The following is a 24029-nucleotide window of genomic DNA, read 5'->3' as shown; positions in this document are numbered from 1 at the left end:
AATGGCCCAACGCGTGGGGGTCTCGACTCGGACTGATCTCGGACTGATCTACGCGATCCCAGACCCCCGATCTTCCACTTCATCCTTCGACATGAGATGGGGATTCGTTGTGCCATGGAATACAAGGTCATTCATGATAGCTCTGATGGCTACTGCGAGTGCGAGCGCGAGTTGGTGACGTTCTTGAGCAGCCTCCTCTTGTAGCACAGCTGGTAGGCGCGTGCCTGGAGTACGTGCGCCTCGGTGGTGGGATGCACCTTGTCATCGTCGAAGCGGAACCAGCTGCCGCGCCACTTGGAGAAGTTGGTGTAGTGGCCAGTGTTCATCGAGCCCTCGTGCACGACGACGGTAAAGAGATCATACAGATATGCTCTGCCGTCGGAATTACAATGTCAGCACCACCATCCTACGATATGAACACTGGCACAGGAGGCAAAACGGGACTTACTCTGGATCCGGGTTGGGCGTCAGGCCGCTGTTGGAGCTCGAACGCGCATCTACGGCCGCAGGCGGCGCATTCTCGTCCGGTGCGCGGATCTCGGCGGTGCAGAACTGACGCACGTCGAGCACGGGTGGGAAGCGCACCTTGGTATCGATCTTGGCTGCGGCCGATGTATGCTCGAACCGCTTTTCCCATCAACGTCGGCAGATCCAAACACAACAAGTCAGCAGATATCCCGACTTGTGCCAATGGTTGGGGTTGGGAACGAGCACTTACCTTGAGCTGGATGCAGAGTACGGGCGGCAGGCGGTAGAGGCTGAGCTGCTTGGTGGCCGAGGCGCTGCCGCCGCACGAGGTGCACGAGTAGTCGTTGTTGCCCAGCTTCTCCTCGGAGCAGTAGCGCTGCAGGCAGATGGTGAGATGCTGTTCCTCGTCTGCCTCGCCGCCCGCCGCACCCGTCGTCTGCAGCTTGCCGTTGAGCAGCTTGGCCTTGTTCGCGCCGCCCGCCGCACCCGTCCAGCCGTCCTTGCGCCGCATCGACTCGGGCCGCACGTCCAGACTTAAGTCGAGCATGGGATCGCGCGTCGTGTTGACCTTGCCGCAGCGCTGGCACGTAACGTCCGACTGCAGCTGGCCTGCAAACGTGCGATGCACCACACACGGGCATCCCGCCACGCCTCCGCCGCCACCACCACCCAGCAGCGCCGGTGTGCCGCCGTAGCCCGCCTCGTCCTCCGACTGGTGGCCCGAGCCGCCGTTGCCGTCGTAGTGGTCAAACAGCAGATTGAGCGCATCCGCGTGCTCGTACGCAAACGTCGGCAGCGACGAGCGCTCCAGCGCACGGCTGGTCAGCGCCGTGTGGATCGAGTTGAGCGCAGAGATGAAGAGCTCGTGCGCATCGTGCTGCCCCGCCTGCCCTAGCTCGCTGCTCGCCTGGTCCACCCACACGCAGTACAGGAACGACGTCGGCCCATGCGGGCCCTTGGCCAACACGCCGTTGGCACCGTTCTCGCCACCGCCACCACCCGCCGCTGCCGGTCCCGGGGCGGTGGCAGCGGCGAGCGCGCCCGGGTCGGACGAGTAAAACTCGGCGAAGATCTTGTCCATCTCGCATGCGAGGCACGTCTTGGCCGCCGTGCACAGCGCCGTGTTGTGGCGGTCCGCGAGGAAGAAGTTGCGCAGCAGCGGATTGTGCAGGAATGCCTGGATGATGACGTTCATGTAGCACGTGGCGCCCATGTTGCGCAGCCCGCGCGGTACACGGCAGCTCACGCCCGCCGCGTCCGTCTCGTAGAACCTCGCCAGCGCCGAGCTCGCGTCCGCAGCGCCGCTCGGCGCAAAGAGCGTCTCGATCGTGCTCTTGGGCGGGCCGTACTGCTGCCCCACTCCGTTCGGCTGCACACGCGCCGTCTCGAGCCGCTGGATGGCCTCGAGCAGCGGATCGTGCACAAAGTCCTTGCACTCACCGCAGTACACGTGCCCGTACAGCAGGTCGAACGCAAACGTGTGCTTGGCCGAGCGCAGATGCTGCACCATGTGGCTGTCGGCCAGCGTGCGCGTCACGGCCGTCGGATCGTCGTCGATGGGCGGCGAGAAGCACGCGGTGTGCGCGCACTCGAGGCAGATAAACGGCCGCAGCACCTCGGTGTGGCAGCCGCCGCACTGCGGGTAGTCGAGCTTGCGGCGTTTGCGCATCGGTTTGCCCTGCTTGGCCGCCGCCGCCGCGCGCTCGTTCCAAGCCGCCTGCTCCGCCTCCTTCTCCTCGTCGTCCATCATGCGCACGCTGCCCGCACGGATGCGCGCGCCCCACCGCAGCCCGGCAACGTACCGCTTCACGTACGTCCGCGTCGCCGCGGGCAGCGTGTCGAAGCTCGTCGTGCGCGCATCCTCCGCGTCTTCCGACTTGATCTTGGTCGCCGAAGCTGCTGACTTGGACGCAGTGGCGAGCTGCAGCAGCGCGCTCAGGTGCGAGCAGCCGGGCGGAACCTGACGCACGGTGCCGGATGACGCCGACGGTCGCGAGGAAGAAGGAGTGCCTGCTCGCGACGCCGCAGCCGACGACGGTTTCGTCGGCGACACAGAGCCGCCGTTGCTGCGCTGGGACGATCCCCATGCGCCGCCGAGCTTAGTCGGCGACGAGCTGGTCGACGAAGGCATGGCGGCGTAGCTTGCGGGCGGTCTTTCTAGGCGGTGCCGAGTGGGTTCGCGCAAGGCTGGCGAAAAAATGCGGCGGTCGCCCTCGTCGGTCACAGGCGCAGATGTTGGCGCGGTCCAATGGCGATGGGCGATCACAGAGTCTAAGGACAGAAGGTGCCAGTGTTTGGATGGTCGATGTCGTGCAGGTGTTGGACTGGTGCGAGGGAGAGCAGCTTCTTCGCGCCCGCCAACTCCACTTGCAGCCAAGCTCCCAGATAGGCGGCCGGGCCGCGCTCTCGCGTGCGGCTGGCTCGTACACGCCTGTGCACGCCCAGCGCTGGAAATTCCCTTCCGCAGCCGGACCCTTGACATTTCCAAGCACCTTCCGCACTCTCACCAAGCACAGTCGTAGCTTCACCTTTGCGCACACCAAGGCACACTCGAGGTTCAACAAATCTAGATCTCATTTGCGAGCATGATGCGGAGCCAGTCTCACACGTCGACATGCCTCGCGGCTCAGAGCTCCTCGTGTCGCGGAGGCTGCTCGTCCTTCTTGTCGCCCGCTTCGGATTTGGCGTCCTTGGCATCCTTGGCGTCCTTCTTGTCGGACTCGGCGGCGGCGGCGGGCTTCTTCTTCTGCGGGCGCGTCTTTGCGATGCGCCTCTTCTTGATCTTTGCGATGGTCTCCGAGAACTTTTTCCTCCTTGCATCTACATCCGTGCTCAGCAGCGCCGGGTCGTCGTTGGCGCCCTTCTTGTCCTGCAGCGCCTTGCCCTTGGCGAACCACTCGGCGTCCTTGTCGAGCGTGGCGCTGAGCGTGTCGAGCTCCGCGACGCTGTACTTGCTCGCCTCGTTCCTCTCGAGTGCCGCAGTCAGGTTCGCGCGCGCTTCGGCGACAAAGGCGCGCGCCTCGGAGAGCGACGTCTCAAACGCAGCAAACGCCGCAGTGCGCAGCTTGCCCTGCTCCACGCGCGTCTCGAGCGGCTTGATGAGCGACTCGAGCGAGGCGCGCTTGAGCTTGAGCGTCGCCGTGTCCGCCGTCTCGCCCGCGTCCGAAAGCCATGCAGACAGCTCGTCGGTCTTGGAGGCGATCGCCTTGCGCTCGGCATCCTTGGCGACCGCGGCAAAGGTGGAGTCCTCGACCAGATCGCGCACACGGTAGAGGTACGACTCGATCGCGTTGCGCGCCTCTTCGCGCTGCGCCTTGCGCGTCGCGGCCTGTCCCATCGTCCACAGCTTGTCCTTGCTGCGCTTGATCTCCTCGCCGGACATGGGGCGCACCGCATCGTTCTGCGGGATTGTGCGCGCCGTCAGCTTGACGATCTTGTCCTTGGCCGGCACCGACGACAGCGTCTCGTCGTCGTCGTCTGCACCCTCTTCCTTACCGGCCTCGTCGCTCGAGGTGCCGTTGGTGGCGGTAGAGTTGGTGCTGGTGGCGTTGCTCGCCTTCTTGGGCGTCGCCACGCCGAAGAACGACTTGAGCGCACCGGCGATGCCGCCAGCCTTGGGCTTGACGACCATCACGACGTTTTCCACCGAGTACGTGCCCAGCGGACGGCTGACGACGGTGAGGTTGAGCTGCGTGTCCACCTGGTCCAGCTGCCCGCTCGCCTTGAGCTCCTTGAGGCTCTCCTCGATGCCGCTGATTTCGACCATGGAGATGGCGCGGTCGGTGCCGGCACCCAGCGCCTTCTGCGCCGAAGCGTCGTACTCGAGCTCAAAGACAAAGTCGTCCTTGACGTTGGAGTACTGACGCACCACGTGCTCGGTCTCGTACGACGCCGCGGGGAAGATGACCTCCTCGTGTCCGTCGGCGTCCTTGAGGTTGACCGCGTACGGCACGAGGTCGTAGGCGCGGATCTCCTTCATGCGGAACTGCGGGTTGAAGCTGGCACCGTAGAAGGCGGCGCCCATAACGGCCGCCTCGTCGGCGTTGACGTTCTGCGCGAGCTTCGAGTCGGGGATGCCTGCCTCGCGCAGGGCGTTCTGCACCAGCGGCACACGCGTGCTGCCGCCGACAAGCACGATCGAGTTGAGCTCGTCGAGCTTGATGCCCGCGGCCGCAAGTGCCTGCTGGATGGGCGTGGTGAACTTGGGCAAGAGACCCGCCTTGGCGACGGCGTCCTCAAAGTCCTGGCGCTGGATCATGGTGCGGAAGTCGATCTCGTCGACCAAGCTCTCGACGCTGCTGGAGGCGGCGTCGTTGGCGCTGAGGATGTGCTTGACGCGGTTGGCTTCCTTGAGCAGGCGCGCCATGGCGCGCAGGTTGGTCTTGATCGAGCCGCCGATCTGCGCGGCGTGCTTGGCGTCAAAGTCGGCGACGAGCTTGTCGCGCAGGATGAGGTCGAGCTGGAGACCGCCGACGTTGCGCTCCCACCCGACGCCCTTGACGTCGACGATCGTCGCCTCCTTCTTGCCGGCGGAGAGGATGGAGTCGATGACGACGGGCTTGGTGCTGAACTCGACCACGGTGGCGCGCACCGAGCCGGAGCCGACGTCAAAGAAGAGGTGCTTCTCGGGCTGCGCAAAGGTACGCGTCTGTGCATAGTTGACCGCCGCCGCTGCGCCGTCCGAGACGAGACGCGGGCGGAAGCCAGCGAGCACGGCAGCATCTACGATGGCCTGGCGCTCCTGTGCGTTGAAGAAGGCGGGCACGGTGACGACGGCATCCAGACCGCCAAACGAGCCGATGTTGAAGCCGGCGGGCAGCGATGGGTTGACGCGCTCGCCCGCCGTCTCCTCGGCGAGCTTCTTGGCGTATTCGAGCTGCATGCCCACGAGCTCCTCGACGGAGAGCACGGGAAGATTCGAGAGCTTGGGATCAGCCTCGAACGGCCTCTTGAGCGAGCATGTTCCGCGGTCGGAGCTGACGACGTCGTTGCCAAAGATCGAGGCGTACAGGTCGAGGTAAGGCTTGTCGTCGTCTGCGGTTGTGCGGCCGAGGAGGGTCTTGAGGCCGTAGAAGGACTGCTTGGGTTCTCGCGTAGCGTGGTTGTACGCATTGGTGCCGAAGAGGATCTCCTCTTCCAGGCCCCACTTCTTGAACGAGACGGCGGACTGGATCTTGCGCTTCGAGTCGCGGTCCAGCACCACGTCGAACGGCAGACCGGGCTTGACCAGCGAGACCTTCATCCATTCGGTACCGTAGTCGAAGGCGACGACGCCCATGGCGCGTGCAGGGGTCGAGAGCAGCGCGAGCGCCAGCAGCGCAACTACGCCGAGCATGCTCAGCGCGCGCGGGAAGAGACCGCGATTCGACGATACTCGCATCTTGCCGGCTATGCGTTGCAGAGCTCCGAACTCTGACGAGACGCGATGTGACGGCCTGTTGGGAGTGAGGCGAGGGTTGGTGGTGGTAGTAGTAGCCGGAAAGGATGGGCTGGGGTCGAGCGTGCGGACTGGAACAGTGCGCCAGGTGTTGCTCTCGCGACCAGCAGCTGCAACGCTGGAAGAAATGCATGGAACATGCTCAGCGCCCGTTTAGGCACTCGTCGAGTGCTACGTGTCCATTTAGAGTCGGGGTGACGTGCAACCTGCGGCCTTCCAGCTTGGCAGCTGAGAAAAATTCAGGAATGTTCGAACGCGGCTCTAACACTTTTCAACTTTTGGTCCCGACTTCTCCCAGAACGCTTGGGAGCGCTGCCGACATGCTTTAGAACACTCAGCTCGCAACGAACGTCCCAAGCACAGACAGTGGCGGCGCAAGCAGCTGCAAGCAAGGACGTATACGTTCAAAGGCGACGCGGGGAGGTATATGTAACAGAGAGAATCCTAACGGGGGAAGCAGGGGTGGCGGGGGAGTCGGGACGAGACGGATCTGCAATAGGCGAGGGGACAAACTGTAGGGCTGGACAGGACGTAGAGAGTGTTCTGGACGTACGCGGCGCGACGAGCAGCCACGCTAGCAGTTGCAAGCCTCCTTGCGGTTGCCCTGCTGGTTGTTCTGAAGGTCAACGCCGCCGGCCTGGTTGCCGCTTGCCTGGCGCGCGCCGTTGCCGCCGGCGGCAGCCGCAGCGGCGTTGCGTGCGAGGTGAAGGTCGATGGGGATCTTCTTTGCGATCTCGGTGAAGACCTCGACGACGCCCTCGCCGGTCTTGGCCGAGGTCTCGAAGAAGAGCAGGCCGGACTCCTTGGCATACGCCTCGGCCTCGTCCTTGGGCACGGCACGAAGCGAGTCGCCAGCATCCGGGGTGGCAGTGGCGGTGTCGTCGTCGTCGTCTTTGTCGTCGGCGCTGGCACTTGCGCTGCTGGACGACTCGTTGAGCAGGTCGATCTTGTTGCCGACGAGCGCGATGACAATGTTGGGATTCGCCTGGCGCTGGAGCTCCTTGACCCACGACTTTGCCTTTTCGAACGAGCTCGCCTTGGTCACGTCGTAGATGACGGCGCTGGCCTGTGCGTTGCGGTAGTACATGGGTGCGAGCGAGTGGAAGCGCTCCTGTCCCGCGGTGTCCCAGATCTCAAACTTGATCAGGCGGTCCTCGAGACGGCATTTTTGCTGCGAAGGGCGAGGTTCGGGGTAATGGAAGCAGTTTGAGTGTCAGCAAGCTTTCGCAGCCAGGAGAGGTAGGCAGGGTTGAGGAAGACACTTACAGTAAGGAAGGCGGCGCCGATGGTGGGCTCCTTGTTCTCCTGGAAGTCATTCTGAACGAATCGGAGCACGACGGACGACTTGCCGACGGCGGCTTCGCCTGTAGCATCGGCAGGACAAGCCGATCGAATCATACATGCAGTGTGTTTGGCAGAATGGATGGGAATAATTCAGCAGGCCGATTCGGGTCGGATCACTTTGGCGCTTGGGAGCTGAGAGGAATGCGTACCGAGAAGGACGAGCTTCGTCTGGAATGGCTTCTGCGGTGCGGCAGCGGCGGCGGCACCAGCGTCGCCAGCGGCCGCGGGGGCCGAAGAGGCAGGCTGAGCAGACATGGCTATGCAAGCTTTGCGGCTGTGTGGTTGTATAGGTCGAGAGCGAGGTTGCTGATGAGGCGATGGCAGCTCACTGCGCAGATGCACGTTTTCGAGTCGTCGACGAGATGCAGCTGTTGGGTCGATGCAGTCCTGGCGTCGGCGAGCGGAGTTGTCTCAGACAACAGTTCGTAGCGTTGGTTCGTGAGCGAGGGGTTTGGTGGTGAGGTGCAGAGGTACGGACGAGGTGGAGATGGAGATGGGTGACGAACGCTGAAAGTGGGAATGCCAAAAGTCAGGGCGAGCGGGAGTGTGGCGTGCAGCCGTGTGATTTCGCGAGAGAGTCGCAGTGTGGAGTGGCGCAGCAGCAGACGGCGGTGCGAGATTAGAGACACACACCGCTCAGTCCCAGCCAGCCAGGCACACCCACACTTACTCGCCTCAGCCCATCCCCCCCTTGCTGACCGCGAACTTTGGCCTGGGCTCTTGACACGGCTCCACAGCCGTCGCACCGCACGGTCAGCACTGCCCAAGTTGGGCGCGCGAAATTCCGCAATGGTAGCATTTAAGACCTCACATTGCCGAATCTTTGTCCGGCAACTCAACTCACTGCATACCGCCGCTTCTTCAGCTTGCAGGAAGCTAGAGTACATTGCAGTGCGATCATGAATAGAAAAGATACAGAGGGAATGCTAGAACAGCAAGACATACGCGGTTCAAGATCGTGGAAGAGGAGCTGGATGCTGGCAAGCTAGTCCGAGTCGTCGTTCTTGGCCGTCTTTCTCCTCTTGCCGCCTCGGTTGTCGCCGGCTGCTGCGCTGCCGCTATCGGTCTCGACCGGATCAGGCACCTTGGCCACGATATCCTTGAGAAAGTCGAACGTCTCGTTCGTGTGCACCGTGCGCTTCACGTGGTACGGCGTCATCTTCTTGGCGCCGCGGCTGCGCGTCTCCTTGACCGTCTCCTCGACAATGCTCGCCATGAACAGCTCCAGTGCTTTCGCTGTTCGATACCAGAAGCAACACAAGTCAGCGAGTATCCTCAAGATGAATTGATGAAAGCAGGCAGGGACTTACAGATGAGCACCGGGGTTGCCTGGGCGACTTTGCCGACATCTTCGTCGGCCTGCATGATCTTCTTGATGCGCGCCACGGGGAACTTGCATTGTGCGGATCGCTTGACCATCTTGTCGCGCGATCAGTCGTACCGCCCGAGCGATACCGAGGTGCGATGCGATGGTGTGGCCGTGCCGAGTGGTAGCGAAACGCAAAGCCAGGCTTGGCAGCGGGATTCAACGCGTTGATGGGCTCAGCTTCACCCGCGCGCCTTTCGGCCGAAAAATATCTGGCTGCTCAGCCCGCCACTCGCTACCTGCTCAACACCGCTTTCGCTCGCTCACAGATACGTTCATGCCAACACGCTGTGGCATTGCGAGTTGCGTGCGAGCGGTATCAGTAGTCGGTGTCATCGAACTCGTCCGCACCGGAGTAGGCGTCACCGCCGGCTGCCCTAGCCTCACGAATTTGGAGCCCCTGTCACGTAGCGGTGCAAAGAGGTGTGGGTCATGTTAGTTAGCGGTCCTCATTCAGATCCCCCCGGCGTCAGCGCGGCGTACTTACTCTGGTGAGATAGGTGTGACTCTTCTCAAGCTGTCTGTCTCGCTTCTGCAGAAGTCCGTGCCACTGCTTGGCCGTCTGCAGCTTGCTTTCCAGCAGAGCGATGGATGCAGCCGACGTGTAGGCGTTGCCGCCAAAAGCGTCGAAGCGCACCACCCAATCGGCGCCCACCTGGCTGCCTACAGAAGCGGCGCTGGACGGTGGGACAAGGTCGGCGTGGACCCATCCCTTACGCACCTGCGATGAGCCGCAACAACGATGCGCATCAGCCGAAGTTCAAGGCGCAGGGGAGAAGGGGGGTCAAGGGACTCACGATATCGACCACATCGGCGTGGACAGTCTGCACCGCATCTGCGTCTCCTAGCTCGAGCATGACGGCGATGTCGCCGAGCGATAGCGCGCTATAGACGTCCGCGAGGCGCTGGATGCGGCGCTGTCGGTGCAAGGCTAGACACCGCCTCACCAATCCAAGGTTGCGGTCCTGCAACATATGACGAAGGCCGCAATCGTCGGTGTCAGCGGAATCTTCGAGTGCATAGGGCCCGTCGAGAGGCGGGTGGACTTACCTTATCGAATGCCTCCTTCTTCTCCTCGACGATCTGCTGAAGGTCGAGCGCAGCCTTGGCATCGTGTCGCTCGTACGCCGCGGTGAATGCGAGGTAGGGCTGGGCGAGCGTACGGTAGGTGCGTGTGACGGGCTGCGGTGTGTACTTGGGCACGGGCGAGGTCTTGCCGTCCGCCAAGAGCTGCACGAGAACGAGCTTCTTGTACGCGTCCATGTGGATCGCGCTCACGGCCACTGCCGGACTCGATACGCACTGCACACCAAATGTGAGCCGGGTGGGCAAGGTGTCAGTGAGAGCAAAGCAAGATGCCTCTGGCATTGGCGACCTACGGTTTCGAGAGCGTCGATGGCGTCGAGGAGGCGCTCGAGCTTAATGTAGATGAGCGCAGAGTAGTAGAAGTACTGGAGGACGTCAGAGTGGGTGAGTGGCGTGACGGAGGTATCGGCATCGATGAGCGGCAGATCCAACAGCATGGTGGCTGCTTCTGCGTAGCGCGAAGTCTTGAGATATTGCTGCGAGGGTAACAAAGGGGAATGTAACGGATCTGTATCAGTAAACTTCGCGCGAATGGGCCTTGTAGCCATGGAGATACCCACGTATGCCAAGATGGGATGCAATGCCGTGAGGCTTTCTGAGCGAGTCCAGAACCTGGTCGCAAGGGCCTGCAGCAGCTGGAGCGCTGATTCGGGATTGGTGATGCTATCGCCCATCTTTGAGAAAGTTTCCACGAGCTGCACGACCCTGTCTCCCGCAAGACGGACCTGTTGCGGATCGAAGCGCTGCACAAAGGCAGAGATGTGCGGCAGCAGGATGGTCGCTCTTTCTGGCGAAGCCGAGTCGTGTGTGGCGCGGGCGGCGAGGATGTAGAGCATGCCGAGCGAGTGAACGGCCGGGTCGAGCGCCGAGAGTGGGTCTACATCGCCCTGGATCGGTGCGCACAGAACATGCTCCGAGGCTGCGGCCTGCTGATTGCGGCTACTGCTGGGCGCATTGCGTGACGTCTCGGCGTCGGTGGATGTGCTGGAGCAAAGCTTTCGGAGTGCCGGAAGCAGCTTTGCCTCGATGCGCGCGATGTCATTGCCGCACTCGAGGATGAGGGCGAGCGTGTCCTCAATGCCAGTGAGGATGGTGATCGCCATGTTGCAGGAGATTGGGATCGACGATGGCAAGTGGGATGGAAGCATCAGCGCGGAGCAGCATTTCAGGTGTTGCTCTCTCTGCTCTGCTTTGCGACTTGACCTGAGCGCGTGCCAAAGCTCAGCTTTTACTCCACATCTGCCAGACGACATTTTGGCGCGGTCGCAATTCAGTGACAGTGGCGGCGTAACAGTAGTATTTCTTTTTTGCCGCGGCGCGAGTAAGCGGGAAACGCGAGCCGGGAATGCGGCCATGCTGACATGTGCCATCAAAGCAGCCATGTGAAGTGCGTGTTGGATTGGGAAATTTTGGAGAGCCTGAACGCATCTGCTGAATGCAGTGCCGTGATGCTGCCGCTCGAACTCCGGCTTGGCGTGTTCGGAAACGCCGTTTGACAAACTCAACGCTCACATCCGGCCTCGCCGACACGTTCCTTCCCTACCGTTACCGCGATCCCCCACCGCTCTGCCCTAGTCGCAATGCCCGCCAAGCGCAAGTCTACCAAGGCTGCGGCCTCCGCCGACCATCTGCACCCGGCCTCGGCGGCAGCAGCGTCGACCACTTCCAAGTCCAAGCCCACCTCGGGCTCGTCATCGTCTTCAAGTGTCTCCACAGTCAACGGCGGCGGCAGCAGCAGCAGCTATGCTGGCACTGGCAAGCCCGCTCGTGCTGCGCGTCCAGACCCCTATGCCAACAGCGGCCGCACATGGAACCCGATCAAGCTCATCGAGCGCGCACTCTTCCGCACCTACTGGAACATCGAGGCGACGTTTGTGCTGTCGATGCTCGAGGCCTGGGAGGTGTTCCTGGTGATTGTGGTCGTGTTTACCCTCACGGCGCTGCTGTGGTATTCGCTCATCCACTACTTCCCGCGCCACGCTCAGCAGGTCGCAACGCGCGCACTCTACTACGTCTACGGCAACTCGCCGCCGCCTCAGCTCGCTGCCGCCGTCACGGCCAATGCCACCGAGGCGGCTGCCAACACCGCCAACGCAGCAGCAGCAGCACAGCAGGGCGTGCTCGAGAAACTCGTCGCGAGCACAAACCAGCTCTGGGCAAACCTCGACCCCAAAGACGCCTCGCTCGAATCCAACCCGGAGCTCGTAGACTCGCTCATCGCCAACCTCAACAAACTCAAACACGCCATCGCCAACAAGCCCGATCTTTGATCTCTCTCTCTCTCTCTCGCGCGCACCCACTCGCAACACCCTGTATTCTAGCACCTAGATGCGCATCCACCTGCTCTCTCTTTCCTGACCCCCACGTGTGCACAGCGAACTCAAGCTCGGTTTCTGCGGAAGTTGCGTGTATGCTGGAATTGCGTCGAGACAGAACGATGGGTGTGTATAGCTGGGCCGAGTCACACTCAGAATCCCAGACCGCCGCGCGAGGTCTTGACGGTAGCCGACACCGGGTTGGCCATGCCCTGCGAGCTGCCGATGCCCATGCCCTCGGTCCAGCCCATGGCGGCGAGCAGCTTGTGCCCAATATTATCGGCGCCGATCTTGTCGGCTCCGAATCCGACCTCTTCGCCCTCCCTGTTCTTGGGCACGGTGCCTCCGCCAACGCCGTACATGCCTGCGCCACCACCGCCGGCGCCCTTGCCCTTGCGCTTGTTCTTGTCCCGAAAGTCGCTCTTGCCGGCATCGTTGCCAAACGTCGCGCCGGCATTCGACCACACGATGCGCTTCACCTTCTTCCAGTCCACGTTGAGTCCCGATCGACTCGTCTTGATGAGCGTGGGGAATCGGTCGCGACCCTTGCCCTTGCTCTTGGACTGCAGATTGTACGCATTCGCCAGCGCGTGCACCTCGGCACGTGCGAACTTGTCCATCGGCTGACATCGCATCGTGTTGCGGCCTCTTTGTTGGAGGAACAGCTGGATCTGCTGGTTGAGCTCGTCCATGTTGAATGCAAATCGCTCCTCGAGCCCCAGCGACGACACCTCGGAGGACTTGCCGCCGAACGTGAACAGCGAAGCATCCACCGCATCCACGGACCCCGCCGCCTGGATCGCCGCCACCACATTGTTCGAGTGCGCCTTGAGGCTCGCTCGCATCTCGCGCTTCTCGGCCTTGCGCGCCAGCTTGGCCATCTTCTTGGTCGACTTGGTCTTGCCGCTCCCCGCCTTGCCGTGCGTGTTGGGGAACGGGTTGAGCGCCGCCGCCTGCCGCTCCGTAAGACGCTGCTGCTTCTTGCTCGCCTTGCTCGCGCGGTCCTTGTCCCACTGCTGCTGCAGCTGCTCCGCCCACAGGTCGTCGTCGGTGAACTTGCGCCCCTTGCGCTTGCCGTTGCGAGCGGTCGGGATCGAGCCCAGGCCGTACGCGGGGTCGTCCGAGTCAATCTCGTTCTCGGCGGCCGCGAGATCCGCAAGGTCGGAAAAGTCGCCGTTGGAGATGGCGTGGAAGAGCTTCTTCTGGGCTCGCTTCGACGAGGGAGCCGCTCCGCCATGGCTGCCGATGCCGGCGCCACCGACTTGCGACGAGAGGGCACGGATAAAATCTTCGTCCTCATCCGCCCACGACTGCTTGCCGCGGAACATGCCTTCATCGTCATCATCGTCGTCGTCGGAGTCGCCGTCATCATCATCGTCATCGTCGCTGCTTTCTGACGATGACTCGGAGAAGATCTCGCTGCTTTCGTCATCGTTGTCGTCTTCTAGGATCTGGCGGAGCTGCTCTGCCAAGTCTTCATCCTCATCATCGTTGTCAGAGGCCGTGGTACGGTCCTGCTTTGACTCGGCCTCGACAGCGGCGGCAGACTCGGTGTCTTGGACCTGCTGATCGTGGTCGCCATCGCTATCGTCTTCGCTCTCGGTGAGCCACTCCTTGACCTCGTCCATGTGGATCTCGTCTTGGATATCGCCAAAGCAAAGCTGGCGTCCGCCCTTCTGCGGGTCCATGCCGTTCATAAAGCGGATCATGGCGTCCAGATCGGTCTTCTCATCGAGCTTGTTCGACAGACGGCGTGCTTTGGCCTTGCCCTTGCCCTTGCCGGCAGCTCCGTCTGGGAGCTCGCCGTCGACGGTCTCGACCACCATGTCGTCGGTTGCGAAGACGTCCTGTTCCGAGTCGGAAGCGTCTTGAGCCTGGTCGAGCAGGTTCTGCATGTAGTCGGCGACGATGGCGTCCTGGTCGGCTTTGCGACTGCGGGCAGCGCTGCGAGACGCGGTGGCGCGGCCGGCGAGCGAACGCTTGGCACGCTGTCCACCACGACGCTTGGACTGCTTGCCAAACTGCGCGTCGTCGTCATCCGACTCCCACTCGTGGCGGTCTGCTCGGATGGCTTTGACGAGAATGGGGTCGGTGATGCCGTTGGTGTCGTCGGTGCGCGTGATCGAGATGCCAGCTGCAGCGGCGGCAAGGCCTTCTTCGTCGGCGGTATCGTTTTCAGACGCGCCGGGCGGGCCGTCGCTGCCCCAGTCGAGGTCCGAATCGCCCTCGCGTGGGACGCGATGTGGCTTGCCGCGCCTGTTGACCGCCTTCTTGCGCGAACGGCTGGTCTTGGCGCCATCAGCTGCGGCTTGGTCGCCAAGAGCGACTCGGAAGGAGGAAGAGGATGTGGGACTGATGTGCTCGTTGTTGGAAGAGAGCGAGGCGGGATCCTCGCCGTCGAGATCAATCACAAAGCCCAGGTCTTCTTGCATGGCGACCTGCTCGACGGCCTCAACTGGGACGATGGACTCGACCGCCTCAACCGCCTTTGCTTCGACAATCACGTCGAGGGTAGGAGCGGCGTCGACTGACGGTTGAGCGCTGTTAGGCACCAGGATGATCTCTTCGTCATCGGAGGAGGAAGAGGAGATGGCGGTGCGCGACGGCGGTTGCGCTGCCGATGACGATGGCCTCTGTGCGGATGCATCGTGAGGCTGAAAGGCGGGGAGCGTCCAGGATGCAGCTGGTTCATCCTCGAGCATTGATTCGCCTGGCGCGAGCTCTTTGGATCCCGGGAATGCGGCAAGCAGCGCATCGACCTCGTCGTGATCTCCGACGTTGTTGGCAGCGAAAGAGTCAAAGTCAAACGCATCGAATGTCGTCGGTGGAAAGGCGGGGACAGCTGCACGCGCGGGAGCGTATGGAGCTGCAGGTGGTTGTGACGTCGATGCAGGCGCAGGCGCAGGCGCCTTGGGAGCCTCGGCGCCGGGAGGTTTCTGGGAGCGATTGGAGAATCCGAGGCCGGCGTGACGCTCGCCTGGATTTGTTGCGGGCTGCTGTTGCTGCATGCTGTTGGGGTCTAGAAGTGCTTCGTTTGGATCGCGGGGTGGTAGGTTGCCTTTGAGCGGATCGCCAAACTCGCCTGTGGCCTTGACGAAGGCGACGGGTACGCGGAAGTTGCTCTGTGCCTGGTCGGCGGGGTCGCCGAAGCGTGGGCCATTGCGCTGCTTGCGGTCGGGTCTGCGTAGACCGGGAATGCCTGCGAGATACCTTGCGTCTTCTGTCTCTTCTGGTGGACGGAACTTGGCGCCACCGTGAGCGCCGCGGCTGGTGTAAAACTCGGGGAAGTTGGTGGGCGCGCTGGAGCGTGGCGTGAATCGTGGCTTGGGAGCAGGGCTGGCAAAGTTGTCGTGGGGGCGTAGGGGCGTGGAAGAGCCGGAGGGCATACTGTTCTTCGCTGGAGGCTTTTCCTGATCGGAGAGGGCGTCCGACTCGAGGTGAGGCTTGATCTTGTGGCGATAGCCTGCGGGAGGCTCGATAGCGAAGTCATCTTCATCGCTGTCGTCGTCGTCGTCATCATCGTCGTCGTCTCCCGCGCGGCGGCCCCGTGTCAGAGCGGAGTAGTCGAAGCCGACGCGATTTTGGCCGGTAGCTGCAAGATTGCCGCCTCGACCTCGTCCGCGGAAGCCTCTTGCGTTGGCCGAGCCGCCGCGGGGCGAGTTGTAGCCGGAAGAAGAGCTGGTCCCGGGCGCACCACCGAGGACGTTGCCGCGACCCTCAAACGCCTGGAAGCCTCCGCCTCGGCCACCACCGCCACGCCCGCGTGTGCCACCTCGACCGCGATTGAAGCCGCCTCGGCCACCGCCGCCGCCGCCACCGCCGTGTCCTCTCTTGCCCATGGGTCCGGGTGCGTCGAGCTAATGATCAGCGGGTGGTATCGAAACGTTGGAAGTGTGCCGACTCGGAGTGAGGGTGTGCTTGAGGACCGAGCACCAGGCGCCGAATGTAGGGACTGTTGAGATAGGTGTATCAGGCAATAACTCAAGCCTAGTGGGATGAATGGTGGGAGATGAAGACCTGCGAAGCTGTCCAGGGGACATGGACGGGCTGGTGCGCATGCGTCCCTGTCAGCGCAACGTGCAGCCGAAGAGCCAACGCCACCGAAGAGTTGCATCCGCCGCGCTCTCACCCGGCTGATTTGGACTGCTGGAAAAAGTGGAGTTCAGCAGCCGAAGCTCGAGTCAAGTCAGCACGCAGCAGCAGCTGAGCAGCTGAGCAGCCAAGAAAGTCGCCGATCCTTTCGAAGAAAAATGACCAAATGTCGAATGCTGCGACTCGACATTCCCAGTTGACGCGTCCCTCCGTTGAGCGCGTAAAGGGTCGAGCTGCCGGCCTGCCACTGGACTCAGCAGCTCTTCTTCACGCGTCGGACGCTCAGCGCTTAGCAAAAAGTGTTGGTCTGTGACAGTTCGAGGCTGGCTTTGGTGCTCTCTGACTGAAGAGGTGTTGGTGGGGCTGCCCCGTCTGTGCGCCTGTCACACTTCGCCTCATCTGCATCTGTACCCTCATCAACCTTTTTGTCTTCCTGCCTCCACCACCACGCCCAGTGCACCCTCGCACGCAACAACCATGTCGCTCTACACCCCCTCCTCCAAGGCTGCCAAACGCAGGGCGGCCAACCTGGGCGCATCCACCTCGGCTAACAACCACCTCGCCACTCCCACCTCCTCTTCTCGCAATGCGCAGCACCACCACTTTGACGCCGCGCTCACCGACGAGCAGCGACAGGAGATCAAGGAGGCCTTCGAACTCTTCGACACCGACAAGGACGGCGCCATCGACTACCATGAACTCAAGGTCGCCATGCGCGCGCTCGGATTCGACCTCAAGAAGGCAGAGGTGCTCAAGCTCCTCCGCGACCACGACAAGACCAATTCCGGCCTGCTCGAATGGGACGACTTTAATAAGATCAGTGCGTTGCCCCCAATCCTCATCCGCCATCTCTCCTCGTAACGACACGACTGACCCTCTTCTTTCACAGTGAGCGACAAGATCGCAGCACGCGATCCCATGGACGAGATCCGCAAGGCCTTTGCGCTCTTTGACGACGACGGCACCGGCAAGATCTCGCTGCGCAACCTCAAACGCGTCGCAAAGGAACTCGGCGAATCGCTCGACGACGACGAACTCCAGGCCATGATCGACGAATTCGACCTCGACCAGGACGGCGAGATCAGCCAGAACGAATTCATCCAGATCATGATGGACGACTCCTAGCGTCCTCATCGCCCTTCGCCGCTCGCCACTCTGCCTCATCCAAGTCTGTATTTGTACTCGCCTCTCGCACTCCCTCGTCGCAAACATACGCGCATTCATGCATTTCATCGCCCCATCGTTGCCTGTGCGCCATTTTGCTGATCAGAAAACTTGGCCAAACTGGCTGCTGTCCGGCAGCGTATCCGACAACTCCGAGTCGTAGACGATCTCTTCGTCGTCGTTCACCACGAACGAATCCTCCGAGTACCTGTCGGATGAATCCATGGGTCCGCGGTGGATGGGTCTTGCCTCCGACGACGGTGCATGCTGCCTTCTCGCGCGTTGGGGTGTGACGGGCTCGCCGAATCGGCCTCCGAGCCCAGGGAACGGTCCGTGGCGTAGACGCTCAAACTCGGGTGGCGCGTGCTGCGACAGCATCGACTGCATGTACACGCTCTGCTGGTGGTAGCCGCGCGGCGCCTGCGTAGGCTCAAAATCTCCCACCGCCTCCCGGTCCGAATCGTCCTCGTCCGACGTGCCCAGCCCCGAATCATCCTCGTCCCGCTCCCCGTGCTCCTCCTCGTCCGTAGACCGCTCGGCTTCGTACTGGAATAGCGCACGCGACCGCGGTGAATTCATGATCTTGCGCTTCTTTCGCTTCTCCCCCTTGACCTTCTTACCTTCTGCACCCTGCTTCTGACCCCGGGCCGTGGCTCGCGACGCCCCAGCCCCATCGCCGGCCGCATCATCAAGGTTCTTGCTGCCGCCTTGGTCGTCGTCGACCATGCCGCGCACAAAGCGTGCCTTGCCCTTGCGCGCCGTCGGACTCGTGTCCGCTCCTTCCGCTACTGGGCTTTTCTGCACGCTCGTCGCTTTCTGCAGCCGTCCAGCGCGCCGCACTGGCGCCTTGATGGGCGAAGACAATGTGGTGTCAGGCTCCGCTTCTCGCTCCTCGCTTTTCTTCGAAGAGACGCCGGACTGCTCGCCGTCAGGCGACTCGAGGATCACTCGCTTGCCCCGGCCTGCGCCGGCGCGTCGAGGTGCCGAGTCGGGAGGTCCCATGGAGCTCTTGCCTGGCGACTCGTGCCTCTTGGCCGGCGTCGGCTGCCCGTTGCTTGCCGTGTCCGCCTTCTTGCGCTTGCGTGAGCCACTGGCGGTGTCTGCGCTCTCAATCTGCTCTTGCGCTTCGTCTTCGGCCATTAACGCCACCATGGTCGGGTCGGTCTTGAGACGAGTCACCTTCGTTGGTGCCGGGCTAGGTACGGCCGGCACCTTGGCGGCTCGCACTTTCGCAGCCGCCTCGGCCTCAACACGTGCAAGTACGTTTTCCATCGACATGTCCAAGGCCAAGTCGCCTCCACCAAACTCGTCGTCGTCGTCGTCCGAGATCACTGTCGTAGCGATGCCTCTGCTCCTCGGCGAAATGACGTTGCGCTTGGTCGAGGCTGAGGGTTCGTCGCCAGTCAAGTCGAGCGCGTCGCTGGACTTGCGAAGCGCAAGCGTGCCCGTGCTCGTGGCGCTGCGTCCGGAGCTTCGTCGCAGACCCACACCGAGCTTCCTTCCCGCGGCGAGCGGCCGCGAAGACGACGACATCGACAATGCAGACGGCAACGGCGGCGTCTCGATCCCGTCTGGGAGCGGCGGTGTGTCCGGACGAGACTCGGAGTTCGACGTCACCCGCGACGAGCGCGAGAGCACGCGCGGCGCCATCTCCGGCGAGCTCAGCGGAGAGAAGGCTTTCGCCATGGCAGCTCGGCGCCTTTCCTTGACGGGACGGATGTCGAGGTCGAGCGAGGCGTGTCGTTTGGCGAACTCGGCTTCCATCTCCTCATCGGGCATAGTGAGCAGTCGCAGCATCCTCTGGCTGTGCGTCTCGTTGATGGGCGGGTCATCGGCGTCGCTGCGACCTGACTCGTCAATGTCGCTGCTGCGTTGCTTGCGTTTGGCGAGCGTCGAGGCCTTGCGGAATCCAGCGATCAGGTCGCCGCCCTCGGGCATGTTGCGCTTCGGATCCTTTTTGGGCTTGGGCTCCTTTTTGGCGCGCGCAGGTTTGGCATTCGCCTTGACGCCGGACGACACCATCGAGGGATCGAACTCGGGCTGCTCCACCTCTTTGAGGATGGGGCGCGGCGCGATGTGGTCGGGCACCATGCGATCGACGTCGTCAAACAGCTCGACATAGAGACGCGAGTCGACCTGATTCTGCACCAACTTGTAGTTTTCCTTGGAGTGCTGCCAGTTGTGCTGCTCGCGGCCTTCCGAGACGAGCACGACGATCTTGCCCTCGCGCTTGCGTCCGGTTCGGCCGATACGCTGGAGCATGCGGATCGAGTCTTTGACGGCCTCGTAGCACGCCGTGAGGTCGACCGAGCCGATGTCGAGTCCCTCCTCGCCAATCGAGGTGGCGACGAGCACGTTGTACTTGCCCGCTTTGAAATCGTTGATGACGCGCTCTTGATCCTTCTGCGACATCCCCTTCTTGCCGTTCTTGGCCTTGCTCTGGCCGACAAATTCGGTGGCCTTGAATCCGGAATCGTTCAGGAAGCTGACGATCTCATCGCAGCACTCGCGGTAGGAGCAAAAGACCATGACGCGTGTATCGGCCTGGGACAAGTTGTTGAGCTGCGACAGGTCGGAAGACTTGGGCGTGCATCCATACACATTGTGGCCGCTCTCGGTGTACGCCTCTGCGTTGTGCATGCGCTCTTCCTGGCACCGCTTAAAGTGCTCGCCTAGCACCTCGACGAGCTTGAGCATCTTGGGGTGCAGGATGCGGCCTTTGGTGTCCTGCATGATCTCGAGCTCGCGCATGATCTCGTTGAAGGTGCTGTTGGTATTGGCGTAGGTCTGCTGCTTGGAGGTGGACGTCTTCTTGCCCTTGGCATTGTAGCCGAGCGAGCGTTCCTTGAGGCGATTGTAGAACATGGTGGGCGACTGTTCCATGAGGTACTGCATCGAGAGCGCCATATGTGCCAGCTCGGAGATGTTGGCGCGGAGGAAGGGCTTGCTTTTCAGGATGGCAGCGCGGCTCTGATCCCCATTGATCTTATTGACTGCGAAGGGATGAAGGAAGACGGGGTCCTGGTTGTGCAAGAGGCCTGCCTTGAGCAAAGGGTCCATCTGGGTCTGCATGAGCTTGGCCCAGCTGTCCTTGACCTGGTTGAGATCCTTTCCGAGCGGCACATTGACGATCTCTTCGCGCTTGCGGAACATGTAGCGCTGTACGTCGATGGCCTCTTCGGTGCGGATTTCGATCTGGTTGATGTGGAGCTGATCGACGACCTCCTGGACGCTGTCCGAGTCTTTGCCCGGGGTAGCCGAGAGGGCGAGCACGCGAAAGTGCGGGTTGACCTCCATGATCTGACCGATGACGTTTCCGTAGGCGTAGCGACCGCGTGCGCGGTGGGCCTCGTCTACGACGACGCATACAATGTCGCGCCGATCGAAACGATTGTGAAGGATGTCGTTTTCGATGGTCTGAGGCGTCATGTAGAAGATGCGCTTTGTGCGCCAGTAGTCAGCGCGGCGCTCGGAGTTGGTGTTGCCGGTGAGGTCGATGGCGCAGTCCCACGGCAAGCCACAGATGCGATGGCAAGCGGTCTTTTGCTGGTCCACGAGCGGCTTTGTTGGAGCGAGGAAGACGATCTTGCCATCGGGGAACCAGCGAAAGAAGTTGAGGATGACGACGGCGGCGATGAAGGTCTTGCCGAGACCGGTAGGGAGAGCGACGAGGACGTTGTTGAAGAGCGCCTTTTGCACGATGTTGTACTGGTAGTCGCGCCTCTCCATGTTGGTTGGATAGATCCAGGTCTTTGCAGCCTCGAGATCGATCTTGCATTTTTGGGGTTGTGGTGGCGCGACGTGGCGCGGTGGTGGAGGTGGCGGGAGGACGTTTTCGTACTTGCTGTGCACATCCCAGTTGCGCTTCTGCTTGCCCTTGCCGGACGGGGAGTCGTCTTCGTCGGATGCGTCAAGATCGATGGCAGCGTTGTCGCGATTCCTTGCATTTTCACGATGCAGGTAGGCCTCTCTGTCCCACGTCTTTGTGCCTATCTTTTGTTGCCAAGGCGGACGAGCGGACGAGGAAGTGTCCTTTGCCTCGAGGGTGCCAAAGCGGGCTCCGTCGACATTGGCCTGCGTTGCAGACTGAGAGGACAGCGTGATGTGGCCTGGGCTGGACGAGACGACCTTGGCAGCGCGTGGTTGCGTGGGTGCGGCGGGCTTGCCAAATAAGGTCATCTGACGATGAGCTCCAGACGAGGCGGACTGGGAGAGGCCCGTTGAGCTTGCGGACGCCACGCGCTGCAACGGTTTTGCGGACGTTGACGCAGTTGCATTCGATGCGCCGACGTAGGACGACGATGTCTGGAAGCGAGCGGTAGCCTTTCCTTGCGCAATCGGCCGGTTTGCGTCGGACGCAGAAGTAGTTGTGAACGAAGGGTTGCCGACCTGATTGATGAGCTTGTTTTCGATTTGGTCGAGCTGCTGAAGTGCAGAGTCATCAAAGTCGTCCATACCAAAGTCGTCGAACTCGTCGATGTCATCGACGTCGTCCGCGGGCTTCGCCATGATGACGCCTCGGAGATGCTTGGGATGCTGCGAGGCGTCGGTGACTGGTGATTAAGTGTGGAAGGCAAGCAAGGATGTTGGTAGATGAGCTAAGTGCCGGATATGGCTGAGAAGGTGGTAGCGATGGAAGAAGCGGGGCGGGGGCATGTCCGTTGAGCGTGCAGCGAGATAAGGTTGGTGCGGAAGTCGAGTGCGGAAAGTCGAGTGCGGGTGTGAGTGCGGAAGTTGAGTGCGGATGAGAGCTGGAAGGAGGGTGGGGCTGAGTTCAGTCGTGAGCAAACGCAGAAGGTGCCGCTCGAGCCCGGCGAGAGTGGAACAGCTGTGCGGGAACGCCGTCGCAGCCGCACCTCCGCATCCGCAGTTTGCGCTCGCCCTCGTCCTGTTCCGTCTGTGTTTGTGAGCTTTGGAGCGCCTGTTCCGATGATGGATGGTGCGGAACAGCCGGTCAGGGCTGCAGACGATCACAGTCGGAAAGCTACCGACCCGCTCTCCATCAGCAACATGAACTCGCCACCGCCGCTTCCAATCCAACTCAGCTGCTTTCTTCGGTCCTGCTTCTTGGCTCAGCGTGGCGGAGGTGCATTCAATGCAAAACCAACACCTCCACGCTCGCTTCCCCACCCAACGCGCCGGACGTCGCGTAAAATGCTCCGGATTTTTTTTTGAGTCGCGTGGAGGCTATCATTGATCGGGGATTAGAATCGCCGATAGCCCCTCCCTCGGGTGGAAGAAAAGTGGAGTGTTGGAAGCCGGGAAGCAGCGGTGTGAAGCTTGACAAATCTGTCCGACTGGCGGGCTCGACCGCTCTATGCTCTTCCTCAGGCCGCCATCACTCGACCTCAGCTTTCCCTATTCGCTGATTCTTACTCCGCTGAGCTAGGCTCTGACGCCCGGAAAGAAGAACCTCACTCCCATATCGACTTGGACATGGCTTCTACAAGCGTCTTCCGCGTGGTCGCGGCCGGCGTGCGCACAAGAGCAGCAGGTCTGCCGTGCACCAGTTCCGCACTACCTCGCGGTGCTGTCACCCATAGCCTCCTATCACACCGTACTCGTGGCTTCGCTTCAACACCCACACGCCGCGCAAACGCTCCGTCCTCACTGCCTTCCACATCTCAAGCAGCTCCACCATCAGCAGCATCGCCAGCAGCCGAAGTACCCGCAGGCGCCACCGCCGCAGAATCTGCAGCTGACCCCAACGCCATTCAGGGCGGCTTCGAGTTCCTCCAACCATGGGTGCCCACCATTCACAATCTTGCCGATACGCTACACCTCTCTGGGCCACATGCCCACGCCCTCTCGATCTTTGTCCTCGCATTCGCGGTTCGAACCGCGGTCACTCTGCCCGTCACTTTGTGGCAGAGGAGCAAGACACGCAAGCTCACCGAAAAGGTGCTGCCAGAGTGGGAGATCATGAAGGAGCGCATCCCACTAGTCGTTCGCGCACGCTGCCGCAGAGCAGGCATGTCGTACGAGCAGTTCAACGTCGAAGCCCAAAAGGAGCTTAAAGCGGAACTCGCCAAGCTGCTTCGCAAGCACAATGCCTCTCCGCTTCCGGCGTTCATCGGCCCGGCTACCGTCAGTATCCCCGTCTTCCTGCTCATGACGGCGCTCCTGCGTCAGTCGGCGCTGGATCCATCCACACCCTTCGCATCCGAGGTGCTGCCGTGGTGGTCGCCCTCGCCCGAGCTCGCCGCGCAGTTCAAGGCCAGCACCGCCATCCTCGCCGACCGCGGCTTCGACGAGGCGGCCATCGCAAAGCTCAAGGGCACCATGGGCGGACCCACGCTCGCCGACAAGGACGCCACCATGCTCGGTCCCGTGTCGTTTGGCATGCTCACCCTCGCCAACACAGAGCTCAACAGCTGGAGTAGACGCACCATCGCCAAGATCCGTGCGGCCACCTCCGGCAGCGATGCAGACGCGGCTACGAAAACCGCCGAAAAGCTGCTGGCCCCTGGATCCCAATCCCAGCCAGCAAAGCAAGAGGAGGAGGAGCCACGAAGAGTGCGCATCATCACAAATGCTCTGCGTGTGCTGGCTATCGCTTTCATCCCCATCGCCTGTCAGGCTCCCGGTGTGCTGGTCGTCTACTGGCTCTCGTCCGGTATCTATACGCTGCTTCAGAACTCGCTGCTCGCTGTCCTAGACCGCCGCTCCGAACTCGTCAAGACCGCCCGCAAACGCCAGCTCCTCCAACAGCAACAGAGCCGATAGACCCAGCATTTTCGGAAGCTTCACTGCACTA

General features: G+C 61.9%; 9 protein-coding genes across 9 annotated transcripts; 3 read left to right on the top strand and 6 right to left on the bottom strand.

Annotated features, from left to right (window-relative positions):
• Positions 1-149: 149 nt before the first annotated feature.
• PAN0_002c1016 (cysteine proteinase) lies at positions 150-2599 on the bottom strand (the record flags this gene model as incomplete). The annotated part of the gene is made up of 3 exons (XM_014803183.1): positions 150-372; positions 449-627; positions 719-2599. The coding sequence occupies 3 exons, from the start codon at positions 2597-2599 to the stop codon at positions 150-152; spliced, it is 2283 nt and encodes a 760-aa protein (XP_014658669.1).
• A 495-nt stretch (positions 2600-3094) lies between these two features.
• On the bottom strand, positions 3095-8136 carry PAN0_002c1015 (actin-like ATPase domain-containing protein; the record flags this gene model as incomplete). Its single annotated transcript, XM_014803182.1, has 7 exons — positions 3095-6015; positions 6419-6425; positions 6534-7076; positions 7172-7269; positions 7399-7636; positions 7920-8008; positions 8094-8136. The coding sequence occupies 7 exons, from the start codon at positions 8134-8136 to the stop codon at positions 3095-3097; spliced, it is 3939 nt and encodes a 1312-aa protein (XP_014658668.1).
• Positions 8137-8234: 98 nt separating this feature from the next.
• PAN0_002c1014 (histone-fold-containing protein) lies at positions 8235-8668 on the bottom strand (the record flags this gene model as incomplete). The annotated part of the gene is made up of 2 exons (XM_014803181.1): positions 8235-8485; positions 8560-8668. 2 exons carry the CDS (start codon positions 8666-8668, stop codon positions 8235-8237), a joined length of 360 nt encoding a protein of 119 aa, XP_014658667.1.
• A 266-nt stretch (positions 8669-8934) lies between these two features.
• Positions 8935-10804, bottom strand: PAN0_002c1013 (uncharacterized protein; the record flags this gene model as incomplete). Its single annotated transcript, XM_014803180.1, has 6 exons — positions 8935-9015; positions 9103-9336; positions 9413-9580; positions 9666-9917; positions 9995-10177; positions 10262-10804. 6 exons carry the CDS (start codon positions 10802-10804, stop codon positions 8935-8937), a joined length of 1461 nt encoding a protein of 486 aa, XP_014658666.1.
• Positions 10805-11281: 477 nt separating this feature from the next.
• On the top strand, positions 11282-11971 carry PAN0_002d1012 (uncharacterized protein; the record flags this gene model as incomplete). Its single annotated transcript, XM_014803179.1, has 1 exon — positions 11282-11971. The coding sequence occupies one exon, from the start codon at positions 11282-11284 to the stop codon at positions 11969-11971; it is 690 nt and encodes a 229-aa protein (XP_014658665.1).
• Positions 11972-12168: 197 nt separating this feature from the next.
• On the bottom strand, positions 12169-15855 carry PAN0_002c1011 (uncharacterized protein; the record flags this gene model as incomplete). Its single annotated transcript, XM_014803178.1, has 1 exon — positions 12169-15855. One exon carries the CDS (start codon positions 15853-15855, stop codon positions 12169-12171), a length of 3687 nt encoding a protein of 1228 aa, XP_014658664.1.
• Positions 15856-16585: 730 nt separating this feature from the next.
• On the top strand, positions 16586-17233 carry PAN0_002d1010 (putative EF-hand protein; the record flags this gene model as incomplete). Its single annotated transcript, XM_014803177.1, has 2 exons — positions 16586-16928; positions 16998-17233. The coding sequence occupies 2 exons, from the start codon at positions 16586-16588 to the stop codon at positions 17231-17233; spliced, it is 579 nt and encodes a 192-aa protein (XP_014658663.1).
• Positions 17234-17374: 141 nt separating this feature from the next.
• Positions 17375-21781, bottom strand: PAN0_002c1009 (uncharacterized protein; the record flags this gene model as incomplete). Its single annotated transcript, XM_014803176.1, has 1 exon — positions 17375-21781. One exon carries the CDS (start codon positions 21779-21781, stop codon positions 17375-17377), a length of 4407 nt encoding a protein of 1468 aa, XP_014658662.1.
• Positions 21782-22708: 927 nt separating this feature from the next.
• On the top strand, positions 22709-23998 carry PAN0_002d1008 (cytochrome c oxidase biogenesis-related protein; the record flags this gene model as incomplete). Its single annotated transcript, XM_014803175.1, has 1 exon — positions 22709-23998. One exon carries the CDS (start codon positions 22709-22711, stop codon positions 23996-23998), a length of 1290 nt encoding a protein of 429 aa, XP_014658661.1.
• Positions 23999-24029: the final 31 nt, after the last annotated feature.

This window comes from Moesziomyces antarcticus (assembly GCF_000747765.1).
Source record: "Moesziomyces antarcticus DNA, scaffold: scaffold_v10002, strain JCM 10317, whole genome shotgun sequence".
Lineage (NCBI taxonomy): Eukaryota > Fungi > Basidiomycota > Ustilaginomycetes > Ustilaginales > Ustilaginaceae > Moesziomyces > Moesziomyces antarcticus.
Note: the sequence above shows the minus strand (reverse complement) of the source record. Positions and strands in the feature narration are given on the sequence as shown.